The 15,039-nt window shown below is 31.9% G+C and overlaps 1 protein-coding gene across 7 annotated transcripts in view; it reads right to left on the reverse strand.

Annotated features, from left to right (window-relative positions):
* LOC106463532 (telomere length regulation protein TEL2 homolog) overlaps nucleotides 1-15,039 on the reverse strand; it is a 114,515-nt gene that overhangs the window by 89,571 nt on the left and 9,905 nt on the right. For 4 of the 7 annotated variants that reach the window (XM_022391067.1, XM_022391065.1, XM_022391066.1 and 1 more), the window contains exons 2-6: nucleotides 14,544-14,875; nucleotides 10,328-10,537; nucleotides 8,886-9,040; nucleotides 7,292-7,439; nucleotides 5,231-5,333 (exon numbers count right to left, since the gene is read on the reverse strand). In XM_022391067.1, coding sequence (XP_022246775.1) covers nucleotides 5,231-5,333; nucleotides 7,292-7,439; nucleotides 8,886-9,040; nucleotides 10,328-10,537; nucleotides 14,544-14,857 — 930 coding nt within the window. In that variant the 5' untranslated portion in view covers nucleotides 14,858-14,875. Of the gene's footprint in view, nucleotides 1-5,230; nucleotides 5,334-7,291; nucleotides 7,440-8,885; nucleotides 9,041-10,327; nucleotides 10,538-12,080; nucleotides 12,160-12,700; nucleotides 12,831-14,543; nucleotides 14,876-15,039 lie in introns of those variants that run through there. The other 3 variants (XM_022391069.1, XM_022391070.1, XM_022391068.1) reach the window with 3 other exon arrangements.

Consider the following 15,039-nt stretch of genomic DNA (forward strand, 5'->3'; position numbering starts at 1 on the left):
TTTAGTTACTTTAATATCTGTTAATAACAAACAGCTCCCAATACAGTATAATACCGAATCATTTGTTTAGTTACTTTAATATCTGTTAATAACAAACAGCTCCCAATACAGTATAATACCGAATCATTTGTTTAGTTACTTTAGTATCTGTTAATAACAAACAGCTTCCTATACAGTATAATACCGAATCATTTGTTTAGTTACTTTAGTATCTGTTAATAGCTTTAAGCTCCCCCACATAGTATAGTACCGAGTCATTTGTTTAGTTACTTTAGTATCTGTTAATAGCTTTAAGCTCCTCCCATAGTATAGTACTGAGTCATTAATTATTTTAGTATCTGTTAATAGCTTTAAGCTCCTCCCATAGTATAGTATAGTACTGAGTCATTAATTACTTTAGTATTTGTTAATAGCTTAAAGCTCCCTATACAGTACAGTACCAAGTTATTATACTTTAGTAACTGTTAATAACTTACAGCTCCCTATATACATAGGTTCTTATTTTTGAGTTTTACACAATTTTGTCCACCAAATGTATTTTTCTGTATTCAGGTTAAACCCAAAACACCCCAAGTAGACAGAAGACTGTAAATAAATAAATGCATGAGCAGTTTTCTATGATTTAACACAACAGTAAAGAGACAGAATCAATAAACATAAATTTACTTACCTTTTAGAAAAATGTGGATTCTCATTTCAAATTTACAATTACACTGAACAATAAAAAAATTCGTTACTGGAGAAAAATCATGTAATTTGAAGTAAATTGATTGTGCTGACTTCAAAAATGTAGACAGAATTTGTCCATCACTTCTAGATTTTAAGTTATTGTAATTTCTCAATATTTTATCAGTACTATGTGAAATACCATGCAATAAATTCAGTACAGTAAATTTATGTTTTGAAATTAAGTTTACCTGGACAGTTTAATGGGTAGAAGGCATACATTTGTGATAACTTCAAACATTGGTTGTATTGTATTGGTGTAAAATTCCAACTATATTGTTCATATATACTATTTGTTCTCGATATAATTGTAGCAAGTTGCACCACCTTAGCTTCATTCCCATGCTCAGCTACTCTTCCCAGGAATCATGAAACCCTCACGTGCTCAGTTTGCTACAACATTTGAGAAGTCCTTCAACTGAGCATACTCAGATACCTTTCTCTCAGTTGCCTCTCACTCACTCAGTTAGTCACTTCTCCTCTCTCTGCTCACAGTCAAAATAAAGTATTCTTCCTTACATCATACTCGCAATATAATCAAATTCTGCACAACCTTGTTTTTAAAATCTTTTAAATTCTAGTCCTGTAAACATAATTATTTCATATTTTTTAGAAAAACCATTTGAAATGCTGGCTGCCTTTAGTTCAAGTAAAGTCTGAAAGTGCAAAAATCATCCAAACAGTTTCTGCTAAATTTGTAGAAAATATATCACAGTTTCACAAAGGAAAAACATCACAAACACACACACACACACAATAAAGATCGTTTACTATTAATATTTTAGGTTTAAATTTGGTAACCAAGAAAAACAATGAGCTTCACATGTGTGTTGTAGAGTTTGCACATCTGGCTTGACATAGTGGCTAAATAAAAAGAGAACAAGTATGCCACTTGCAATTTCCATGATATGGCATGAGCCCAAAGATCATCTAACTGACTGTTATTTTTGCATGACTAATGTTTCTGGATATTCAGGCACAACTAAGCAATACATTAAATATCCAGATATTGCATCTGCATTGAAAGCAGTAATTCATGGGAATGGTCTTCCAGTGCCACATCCACCAGCAAATTGGGAAACAAAAGAGTTATCCTGTGAAGAAGTCAATGAATCCCCTTCATCTAGTAATTGTATTCCTGGGCACCTCAATATAAACTCATCTGATCACACAAGAAGAGCTAAATGATCTGATTTTTGACTTGGTCTCTATCAAAGCAGCATAAGGTACTTCTAACATAACTCGAAAATTAGAAGTGATCAGTAATTTTCAACATGATTTTTAAAATCAGCATCATCAAGTTACTACGAATCAGTTAAATTTTTTTCTAACAGCAAAGAAAATCTTATATAGCTTTGTGTTATTCTTCCCAGTTACATTTTCAGTATATATGCCACATCAGTCTTTTCTCTTTGTAAAAAAGGCATGGAGTAAAAATGTTAAGTTTTGATTTTGCGTATGTTCTGTTATGCTGTTAGTATCTGCAATTCAGTTACAAAATAATAAAATTGAATTGAAACAGAGAAATCAGAGAAAGGAACCAACAGCAGGAGATTGAGAAACAGTACAGAAACATTTGAAAGCCTGAAAGAAATTGAAAAAAAACATTTAAGCATTGGTTCAGTGTAATAGTGCAGTAGGTAAAGGGTCAGTTGGTAATTTTTCAGTTTGGTTTCTTGATAATAGTTCCCTTAATAACAATAAGTACAATTCTACAGAGATGAGCAGAAATTGCAAAGTACCTGTTGTACTGGGCCTAAAGAAGCAGCTATTGTATGCAGATATTGTGAATTAAAAATATCAGTTGACAGACAAAAGAAACCATATGCACACCATATATTTCTAAAATGTGAAAAATGTGAGGAATTCTACAACAGTGCAGCCAACTTTAATGGAAATGCAGGTTAGGTAGAAGGTCAGGGTGCAATCCACTGATTTTTTTAAGCACTTTCAAAAGCTGTTTTGATGGACTTTTAGGAAAGTTTGTGAAGAAATATTGTCCAGCAACTAAAACAATGTCAAAGTATGTTACTAAGCAAAAAAAAAGTTCTTGCCTGAAGTATTTCCAAAACTACTCTAATCTTGTTTTTCTAGAAAAAAAGCTTGAACTAGTTTCAACTGTGCAGAAAGAGCTGGAGAGAGAGAGAGATGGTGCTATGCTACACAAAATGTACCACATTAGAAAAGTCAATATTTTCCTTTGTCTGGAACAGAGCACAGAGGTTGTACCAACAGAAAAGTACAATGTAATTTTAGTAATGCTGTCAACTTATGTGTAGCAGTCAATTAATGAATTCTGTTTAGCTCTGTGTGAAAAATGGAAATGAACAACTGAAATTAATGTGTCCACTATTGTAAAGAAGCTATGGATGCAAGTAAGAGTGCCAGATCCTTTTCTGAAGTCAGCTCAGAGTTGTAAGCTTGACAATTATAAAGAAATGTTTTCCACTGTGGAAGATGCAATAAATGAAGCTCAAAATTCAGTGAACATGCTTTTCTAGATATACAGAATCAGAGCCAGCGCTTATTGCAAACTACAAGTTTTATGTCTTTTGGAAGTGAAGTATATTCCACTCTTTCTTTAGAAACAGTTTCATTTATGGTATTGGTTAACATTTTTATGTGTATTATATATATATATATATATATACAGGGATGGGACAAATATTATTTTTTTGGTTGACATTGCATTTTGGATAACTGGCTCTTGATATCCAATTAGATTTAGGTAATTTTGGGTTGAACAATAGAGAAGCTATACATATTCAAAATGTAACACAGGTATGAGCTACAACTTCATTATAGTAAAGTATTAAACTATTTCCTTTTTTTTAAGAAAATTTAATAAGGATGTTCAACGGGATGTACGGTTCGACATGCGGGAGCAGCTATTGCAGGTCCTTTAAGGGATTGTGGAACACTGACATCAGACAGTGCTTTACATCCCCTACTGAGACTATTGTTTGAACTGTGCTTGCCAATGTCATCACTGCTGCTACCATGACTACTTATGGCATACAGTGGGTGGACATGATGTTTATTTAAAGTACAAAAGGATGACCTGTATTACAACTATTACCTATCAGGGCTCCCACTAGTTAATGCTGTGGAAAATGCTACTATGCTTAAGAAGCAGTAATCACCAGTGGGCTAGATTAGTGCTTCTCAACTATTGAAGATCCATATAGTAGCAACAAAAGGGCAGAGGATGTGAACTATACTAATAATTTTGCTTGGTTTTAGTATAGTAATACCTTAACCTCTTGATATTTATATCCAAACATCATATTGGAGGCTGCAATGATAATTTCAAGGACAGTTTTTCTGTCTTGTATTCTATTATTTCTTCCCGTTTAATATTATTTTTTCATTTTATTTTATCTTTATGAGCAACCACCTTCCCACATTTGGCTACAGACAGTGAAAGGTGGTTAAGATGTGGAATGTGATGGGCTAGAGCACCCACATCTGCTTCATTTTTTTTCTTAAGCATGTGAGGCCGGTGAAGTTGATGTTAAACTAAACATATAGTTTACCCCCAATGTAATTGGGGTCTTAATTCCACCATTACCTCAAAAAATCAGGGCACATTACATAAGGACCCACCTTATAATTTGTGTTGGATGTTTGTATTGTGGTGGAGATATATTTTTTTCATGTCTTTTTTATACACTTTTGTTCCACAGAAATACATTAATTAAATTTTGTCTAAGGTTTGGATATCCCGAGTAAATTTCATACTATCCTTCCTTTGATGTATTTTCTTTTTCTTTTTTTTTAGCTTTCCTAAATAATATATATACATACATACAGATATGGACCTATTTATTTATTTTTCTGTTTTACATGTGAGAATTATTTGGCATTGTTAACTTAATATATTAATTAAGGAGAAACCTAAACATAATGAGCTGGCCAAACTTCATGAGATATTATTGAGATTAGAGCTAAAAATATCTGTATCTGTAAGGGAACTGAATTAACGAATCAATGCATTCCAGTTACTATGAGTGACTGTATTATGACAATACATAGTCCTAATGAAATCAGTATAACAAATTAGTTACATTACATACAAAGTTCATTTTAAGTCCTGATCTACGTAGGAAACTTGCTTTGATCTGAAGTTATTTATAATATATTTTGAGGACATCGATATCTATCAGTTAACTTATAAAATCTATATTAGCCAAAAAAGAAAAAACAATGATGACTTTCTACGTGCAATATTATAAGAACTAGGGTACAAAGTTGATAACAGTTTTGTTCATTTGAAACAACACTGAAAATGACTTGAAAGGGTTCTTCACAGTTTCATGCAATTTTTACACAGGTAAGCATCAGGAGCTGTAGAATGGGAGGTGAGGAAAACTTTTCAAAGTGTTCAATCTCAAGCTTTAACATAACGAATAATGAAAAAAAAAGAAAGCAAACTGAGGTGTACTTATAATTATTATTTGTAAACAAACAAATTATTGTAGATTCAAGAAAATGTTATACTCACCTGCTGAAACTGCCTAATCAGAAGAAGTTTTGTTGTTAAAAGAAACTTGAGTTTTTCATTAGAAATGACATTTTCTCCAAGTAACCATTCCACATAACCATACCTACGAGTAAAAAAAATCAAACTATTCTTATCTTTAAAAATACTAGCAATACATCAACAATTAGCTATGAAAATGAATTCTTAAAATATAAATTACCAATTATATAAAATATCAGTTATGTAAGTTAAATATGCAAACTTTATGAGGAAAAAATTAGTTTTATTCTATACATGAAAATCATCATGTACTCAGACTAGTCAAAATCCGACTAACTAAGTAAATTCACAGACAAATCTTTAGAAAATATACTTTATTAAAAAATAGGATTTTTTTTGTATACAGCAGACGTTTCATTTTTACTAAAAGCTTGTCAAATTTTATGATGATACACGCAGTAAATTCAGACTGACCCATTCACACAGGGTTAATGATACATGTTGTGTAAGAATGTAGATATCTAAGACCTACAATAATAGATAACATGATATCTTAAGGTTATAACCTCCCTTACATTTCAATGGGGTTGACCAACAGTGACATAAGTGGTGCACACATCTTGAGACTATAGCACTATAGAATTTGGTATGTAATACTCTCTCTCTCTCTCTCAAGCTCAAGCCCTCAATTTAGTAAGTGAAGTTTAAGACCTCTATTTGTAAATAATAATACTCTCCTAAAGTTTAACGTGAAACATTAACTAATTCTTATTAAACCTCTATAAATTGTTAGTGGAATTTTAGAGAATAATTTAACTATATAATAAAAGTACTGTCCTTCATCCCATACACACATTATTTTCACTGTTTGTGAGTGTGAATTAAGATTGTTACATTATGTTTTTGTACATTTCTTTCTCAAGCTCAGTCAAAGTCTGAGAATGCATAATTACTTTGTGATAAATAGTCTTATTGAATCTCCTGTTATTCTGTGACCACACCCCGCTGCTCTAAGGGAAATCAGTTTCACCTGAAATTACTATACCATTTATGACAAAGCAGAAACTGACAACAATAGAGCAGCCAAAGTTCCAATACTGGAGTGGATACTACTTACACTGCATGCTAAGAAACTACTCAACTAATAGATGGTCAGTATCTGTTTTACACAACATGCAAAAATCAGAGATTGGCATTACAAGAAAGCATAACCATTGCAAGTTATACCCCTGAGATATAGACAAAACATGCAGGAAAAGTACCTAACACTAATATTATATGATAATTATAAGTAATTATAATCATGTTTCACCAGCTTAGAAAGGTGTTCACACAATAACAAGTATTTTTGTAACCAAAACTGTTCCAATGTGTGTTATTTTATGTTATGGGACAAACTGATGTATTTCATTAGTATGTAGTAACTGTAAACATTCAATAATACTATACTAGCAAAACTTCATTTACAAAGTTTAGTCATTATTACAAGCTTATGTAGAAATAATAAAAAACAAAATGTGTCACTTTTAAAAATCAAAGGTATTGTATGTAACAAATTTGTTTGTTGTTGTACATACAGCACTTAGGTTTAATTTATTTTTTCCATAAATGTAGAATCATATTTTTTAGCACAGTCTAAGCTTTAAGTAGTTGATGTCCGAACTTCTGAGTCACTGTTAAGAAACATGGGTATACTTTTTTCCCTAACATATTTATGATTAACATTTGATATGTTGCTCAGGTGAAAAGTCCTTTTAATAACAGAGCAATTCCATGAAATTAATTTCATTTAGAAGATTATGCTTTTGATAAATAGAATATACTGTTTACTAATAAAGAACATAATGCATAGGTAATTCATTTTGTTCTACTACTTAATCTGGCTTCTGCTTACTTGAGCTTCATTATTCATTATAATACAAGAAAAGAAAAAAGTAAATGAAACACCTGTGACTTGCTTAAGATAAGTGTGAATTTAAATATTTATAAACCTATATAATGGTTACCAATATTAAAGATTTTCAAGATATTTTTTTACACATTAACCTCTATAGAGTGTTAATAAATACTAAGTTATCTTACCAAGGAAGTTGAAGCAGAACAGGTGTCACAACAGCTTCTAAACACTGGCCAGGTACCCCCACCACTAGCCTACAACAGACACGTCTCCAAATGAAGTCTTGGGAAGAAAACTTTAACATCTGTGGTATTATTTGACCCAATATACTATCTAAGAGAAAAAAAAACAATATTAAATACCTAGAGTTATCAAGTATTAGTAAAAGACTGTGATATTTATATGCTGTAAGCTTTAAAGTGGCATAGCTCGAAATTCCTGCCAGTTTTTATCCTAATGAGCCAATGACTAAGACCTGACCGATTCAAATACAATAAGTTATTGGTAAGAACATTTGCTGGGCAAGCTGAGACAAGTGATTTCTTACTACTCAGACTTAGTTTTCCTTCTTCACAAAATATGAAGACATTATAAATGTATTACACAATGATACTATGTACCTGCTTTTTCTTTTGTTAAAATGTAAATTTCTTTTCAAAATCATTGGTTTTTTTCAGAGTTCTGAGTTTGGATGCTGAGGTTCACTCAAGTTAAACTCTAACTTTCTCTGTTTTTGAGAGCATGCAAGGAAGGTAGCACATGATGTCCAAATATAGAAAGCTATTTTCCTGTTGGTAAATTAGGTCAGGGTCAGTCATGTCCTAGAGCTTAACTGCCAGTACACACATATCTTTAACGTAAGGTACATTTCATCTGCAAACTTGGCTTTGTTTGTAAATTTTGTTTTGGTATATAAAGACAGGTTTGCCCCTGTAAGAATGACTTTCCCTTTAACTTATATGGTATTTTTGTTAATGTTTAAAAACTAACCAACTTACACAATTTTTTAACTTTCAAAGTAACTTTGCAAATATTGTAATTTTTGTAAGAGTATCTTTTGCTGGCAGAAGCTTGTGGATTTTACTTTAACTTGTAAATTTTGGTGAGAGTGATTTGAATTAGATTAAATTGGGGTAGTTTAATTGTTGGTTTAACTTTGTTCTAAAATACAAGCTTAACTTGGAATTTACATTTTATGTTTACTTTGTTTAAAGTTACCTTTGTTATTTTTTAAAATATTTATGGTTTTAGCTTAACTTAAGGGGACACATCAAGTTGATAAGACCTTTTAAAGATCTCACATTACTTTTATCAATTCAACACACACCACTGAATACTTGCTTGATTTTGTTTTGTTATTGTACCATTTGTTAATTGTAGATCATTTATGAAATCTGTAACCTGTAGGATACCTGACTTTCTTCATTTCACTACAGTGTGTAAGCCAGGTATTTCCTTTGTTCTACCTCTTGCTCTTGACTTTTAATTTTGCTCTTATTGAACCTAGGATCGAGAAGACTACAGAAAAAGGGCAGCCAGATTACATGACATAACACTGTGCTTGTTTAACAAATAATTTTATTACAATTTACTCATGCATTTGCTTGTTTTGTTCTCCTTTGCTTAACAGTCATGAACCTGCATTCTGTAGTAACTTTTGGCTTTTTTGCTGGCTATCATTGAACATAACTACCAAATTATGAAATCATTATATAATATCATATATCATGTAAAATTTAAAACCATTATAATCAACTTCAACGTTACTGAAAAGCCTACCTGAATACCCAGCTACACAAAGTCGACCAAGAAGTCTGCTAAGGAATTCCAGATTAACATCTTCATTGTGCTGCATGTTGCGACATATTTTACAAAGAGTTCTAATCATGTTTTCTGATAGAAGATGTGCATAATTTTCCAAGGTAAAAACAGAACTGAAATATATAAAGTATTAAACAATTAAAAATTTGGATAATTATTAAGTGGTAAATAACAGCATTTACACTGTAATAAATACTATGCTCATACAATCTCAGTAACAACCAGTACAAGAAGATGGGTGAAATACTGATTATTCCACATCATTTGTTTTTAAATAATATTATTTTAAATGAAATTATAGTCTGTTTTCATACATGTGTTGCATACTTTGTACAAAGATAAAAATAAATGATAAAACTCAAAGTTGCATTAGATTATTAGGATTTTGTTCAAGTACTAAGATCAACGATCGGTTAATAAGAACCAATCAATCATCTATTATAATCAGGTTAACAATATTTTCTTAATTTTTCAATAAGTTGAAATAAAAACATTGCAAATTAGTCATACTTGTTTGGGTTTTTTTCTACCTTAAATGATGTGTAAATACAAGCATAGTAACACAGTTATATGTTAACCACTATTCTGAATTGTGGATATAAACCTTATTAAAAATACAAACAATCACAGAATGTTTGTTTGCTTTTATTCATTTTTATTGAAACAAAGCAAAATCGTGGAATGTGAATAAGCTAAAAAACAGATATTTGAACAGGTTTCAGTCATTTTAAAATCCTTTCATGTGGTAAAATTTTAAAATGAAATTAACTTAAAGACAAGACTAATCATCATTTTCATACTCTTTGTAAGATCTAAATTATTGCAGTAAACAAAAGTACAAGTCAGTTTACATTTACTTATGAAAGTATTTCAATCAAAATAAAAACAGCTCTTTTGTTGATATTTTTGCATGTATATATAATTAAGTTAATTTTATTCAAAAATTAAGCAAAACTCTTCTTTTTTTTTCAAGTGCTGTCAGATAAATATTCGAGAACAAAAATGGCTTTTTCTAATTAAAAAGAAAAACAAGTACATCATTAACCAATAGATACTTTAATACACCTTAGCATACTTTGCTACAGAATTGAAAGCATATTAAAATGGAAAACTTTCTGTCAGTTATTTAAAAATTATAATATTTTTTTATTACCTTTAATGTGTGCTATCAATGACTTATTGAATTTAAAACTTTATGTAACTCTTTCTTATTTTGCAAATTAATAAGTCTGTACTTTTTATTCATGTTTTCACTCTATTTTTCCTACAGGAGAAAGTATATAGTAAGCTTGTATAACTTTTCAGTTACACAATGTTTAATAATGATCTTTGTAAACATTTATAACAATCTACAAAATGGCTTGGTTATGCTGATCAAACATTTTGTACTTGTTTCTCACCTGATCTCTGGTTTCTTCTTATTTGCAACTCTTTCTGGAATAGATACTAAGTAAGTGATAGTATCAGTCCACAAAGAGGTTACTGGAGTATACAACATTCCTTTCTTTTGGTTATTCACTTTACAGTTAGTTATAAAAATATGGTAAGGATTGTCACTCTTCAGAAATTTCTCCAATAACTCCAAGATTTTCTCCATTTTATAACTTGGACTAGGGGAAGCAAGAATAACAAGTATAAGTATTAGTGATGTTATGAAAAACATGTAGGTTTAAGAAATTTAACTCAAAAATATGATACCCTATAACCCGAGCACTTTTGAAAGGTGGACCTTTCTTTTTTCAGGGGCAAACTAATCCTTTCATGTGGGAAAATTTTTAAATTAAATTATCTTAAATAAAAGACTAATCTTCACTTTCATACTCTCTATAACAAATTTTAAACATTCAAAACTCTGTCTGTTTTTTATTTTGAATTTTCATTCTACTTTTCCTATAGAAGAAAATATAGAGTAAACTTGTATAACTTTTAAGTTATGCAATATTTAATAAGGATCTTTGTAAACTTTTATAACAATCTATATTACAAGGTTAATAATGTTTGATCTATTACATAAACTTCCAGTTTTCTTGAAAATGAGGTTGAGAAACAAGAATACAAAAATAACACATCTAATGACCAATCTTTGATTATTCTGATTAATAATCACACCATTAACAAGTTTTATGACTATTTGTTCAGGAGACTAACAAAAAACAAATATGAATTGTTAATATTTTCTTTACCTGAAAATGTATTTCAGATGAATACTTACCTCTCTCTACACCATTAAGAGCTATTACCTCGCATGCATCTGCCATGTAATTTCCTATGCATGCCACAAGCCTTGAATAGAATCCCACCCCTACATTTGTCTATATATACTGCACAAATCTATGACGTAATAATCATAGTGCTACAGTTCTCCATCAATAGGAAGGCAACACAACCTCTGCATGCAGTAATCCCTGTGAACACTAGCACATGATCGTAGGCTAATTCTTGATGAGGCAAACAAAATGCACCACAAGTGGGAGGTGGTGCAGACAGAAAGTTATCCACTTGAAATATATTTTAGGTAAAGAAAATGTTAACTTCAGAAATGCTACTTACCTCTCTGCACCACTAAGTGCTTGACTCTCACACTGAAAATGGTGGAGGAGCCAGTGCAGACCAATTACAAAGATGAGTCCTTTCTGAAATAGCTACGACTTCCATGAAAACAGGTGAGAGTCTGCATCCTTTTTAAGCAGAGAATACTCTACATCTAAATTGTTATTCTTTTGAAACAAATGCTTATAATGCAATTGTTTTAGAAGTTATAATTTTCCTATACTGAAAATGCATTTCTGATAGTAACTTTCCTCCACTCATAGATATAGCTATTCTTGTTCAGTGCTGCCCTCTATATGCACATTTTTTTTTAAATGCCACAAGCCTTGAGCTTTCACTTACTCCATGATCAACATGGTTCAACTGCATGTCGCATGTAAATCCTCACATGACAACCCTCCACCAATAGGAGTGAAACACATCCTCCTGATGCATGTGACTCCCTCTATTCAGTTCTACCAACTATCACTTGAAGTTTTGGCAGAAAATGGAAACACTGGTTTTTAGTGGTGATGAAGAGTGGGAAGTGTGAGAAGGGGAAAGTACCTATTGGAAATACATTTTCAGAATAGGAAAATCATAACTTCTGATATAGTAACTTACCTCCTCTCACAGCTAGAATCCCACATTGAATAGGTGGAGGGAGAGAAAGAAGCACCCTTCGAAAGCGTTTGAAGAGCATCTGAAAAGTGAAGAGTGAGGCATAAATCAGTAAGATAAGGAGATGGTAAACAAACATGGGACAAAGCCATGTCTCTCACAAAAGATTCCAACAACAGAGGAACCATGTATGTAAAGAAAGAGCTAAAGTCAACAAAGATGCCAACAAGGAGGTAAGTAGGGCAAACACATCTACTGAGAAGCCCTCAGGATTTCAGTGGATTGCATCAGAGAGAAGATAGATGGTAGACAAGTGCTGTAGGACAGATGTGAGGGTTAGACATAGGCAAGAAAACTGGGACAAAAGAACAGGACAATCAAGATGCACTCCCAAACAAACTGATCTGCAGCCTGCAAAGGGCAAAGCATGCTCATGCCATTATATAACTGAGATACAAAATGCTCAGCATGAACCCCAATATCAGGAGAGGGTGGAAATATAAAATACTGAGAGGAAAGAGTATCATGTAACAAGGAAGGTGGAGGATTACTGGAAATCATGGAAAAGGATAAAACAGAACATACCTGGATAACCATGTTCAAAAAAGCCATATTATGCCTACCAGAACCCATAGTAGTAGCTTGGGAAGACACAGCAAATTCGTGCGGAGGAAAAAAGCTGTCAAATGCTTTGTTGTCCCGAACAGGTTTAGCTTGTTCAGAAGTAAATTGGGCAACATCAGGAGAAGAAGGCTGGTTAAAATAAAGATCAATCAATTGCCTATAATTCTAAAGTCTAGTTATCCACTCCTGAAGCCCAAGTAAATGTGCTGGTAGCAGGTACAACCTCCAACATGGTGACCTATATTTTGGAGTTCATAATATAAACCAAACACAACTGTGTTAGTGAAGAAATATAAACACAGAAATTAATTAATTTCTGTAACTGGGTTTAAAAAAGTGAAATAATACCACTACAAAATATTAAAATGGAAATTATAGGTTGTAAATCAGAAACAAACACTATGAAAATTTAAATTTCAGTTGAAAGAGCACTAAAGAAAATGTCTTAACACAAGTCCAGACAAACGAGAAATGATAGGTAGAATAACACATAGGGAGTCACATGATTCACGTGTGGGTAGGGCGTGTCTATTGGTGGCCATTTGTCCCGTGATAACTTGCATGTGTGAATCAGTTAAACCATGTGAACCAAGAGGGTAAATTTGAAAAATTGCACAGCAGTTCACGTAGTGAAAAATTCATGGCATGCACACATATTACACTTCTCCTTTCCCCCTTTATCTCCAGGCTGACTTAGCTGTCCCTAACTTGTAAAATTAAAAACATCTTTTAACTTACCTATACCCCAGTCCAAAATTAAGAGATAATTCAAGTGAGCAGAAGTGTTATTATTAGCACCACAGCAAACTACTCAGTCTAGAAGATTCATTTAAATGTGCATTGTGGCTGTCATCATAGATATGAAAGAACATTTCTATTGGACCTAAACAACAGACACAGGGCTCACGTATGCAAGCAGAAGTGACCAAAATGTGTTTCAGGAACCATACAATAATCTATATCTGCCACAAGTGGCTGTGGGGTAGGAATGTCAGATACAGAATATTAAAAGGGTTTCTCTATGCTTGTACACAGCACTGAGACAAAAGGCTAATACTACTTCCTACATCAGTATTTTTTTTTCTTCTCACCAAATGTTTTACAACGTTTTAAAACCTAACAATTTTGGAATTGTGTATTATATATTATTTGTCACTTTCTCATTGCCAACTAACTAAACAAACATTATAAGCCTCCATAATCAAAGAGTGTACAAGTCATGTGATGTGACAAAGTTGGCAGGATATGCGGGACAAAATGAGTAAATGGTGAAATCACAATCAATTCATGAGTTGAATAAAAATGAGGTGATCAAATGATGTACACTGAGAAGAATAACAACCAACTCATACAATGAATACAAAAAAAACTGTGTACTAGTAAAGTTCAAACAGCTAAAAAAATCCAGTATTGTTGTTTTCAAATGTACAGTTGTTCCACTGAACAATTGAAGTATCTTTTAACATTCCATTTTAGTTAGTACTTAATTGTACCCATTTTAATATCAAGGGAATGTACATTTGAGTTACTGGAACTACAGAATTAAAAACACTTTACTTGGCCTTAAATTTTTAATCAAATATTATTTTTAGATATAAGTTTTGCATTTAAAGAATGAGACTCATCAGGAGTTGACTCCCTTCTGTCACTGACGTTTAGTTCTTTCTGCCTAGCCACACATAAAAACTCATTCATAGAAATAAATGAAAGTCTCTGTCCGTTTATTTGAAATATGTTACACACACACACACACACATTATAATCCTTAAGTTCACTCTTAATTCACTTTCAAGTTAACAGCACCATTAAGAAAGGTTTTTCACTATAAATGTGATTTCTTACCTTGTTTCAGTTAATGATTTTACTAAAACTAAGAACGATGTGTGTGGATTTCCTTTCAAGAAAAAGTCATCAAATAAAATTTTGTTTTGCTTATCAAAACAATAATTGGCTTTGACAGAATCCAAAAGAATGTCAAGCAGCTGTTTGTAGCAGCTGAAAAATTCTTTAGTCTCTTCATTGTAATTTTCACAAGCATTATCACCTACGAAGCACACTGAAAGATACTGGTGAAGCTCCTGAAGTATGGTTACAAAGTCATGATCTTCTGACAAGGACAGATTAGAAATCTTTTTTATCAGAGGATATATTTTCATCTTTCTTTTTCTTATAATCTGTAAAAGAGAAACAAAAAATACTTGATAACACAGCCACACCTTTATTATAAAAACAGTGAAATATTATGATCTGTTACGTCTCCGTTTGTTAATTGATTTTTCCGTAACTTCGTTCCGACGAAACTTAAGCGACAACAAGTCCTTTCTTAATAAAACTAGTT

The sequence above is a fragment of the Limulus polyphemus genome, unplaced genomic scaffold, assembly GCF_000517525.1.
Source record: "Limulus polyphemus unplaced genomic scaffold, Limulus_polyphemus-2.1.2 Scaffold1432, whole genome shotgun sequence".
NCBI lineage: Eukaryota > Metazoa > Arthropoda > Merostomata > Xiphosura > Limulidae > Limulus > Limulus polyphemus.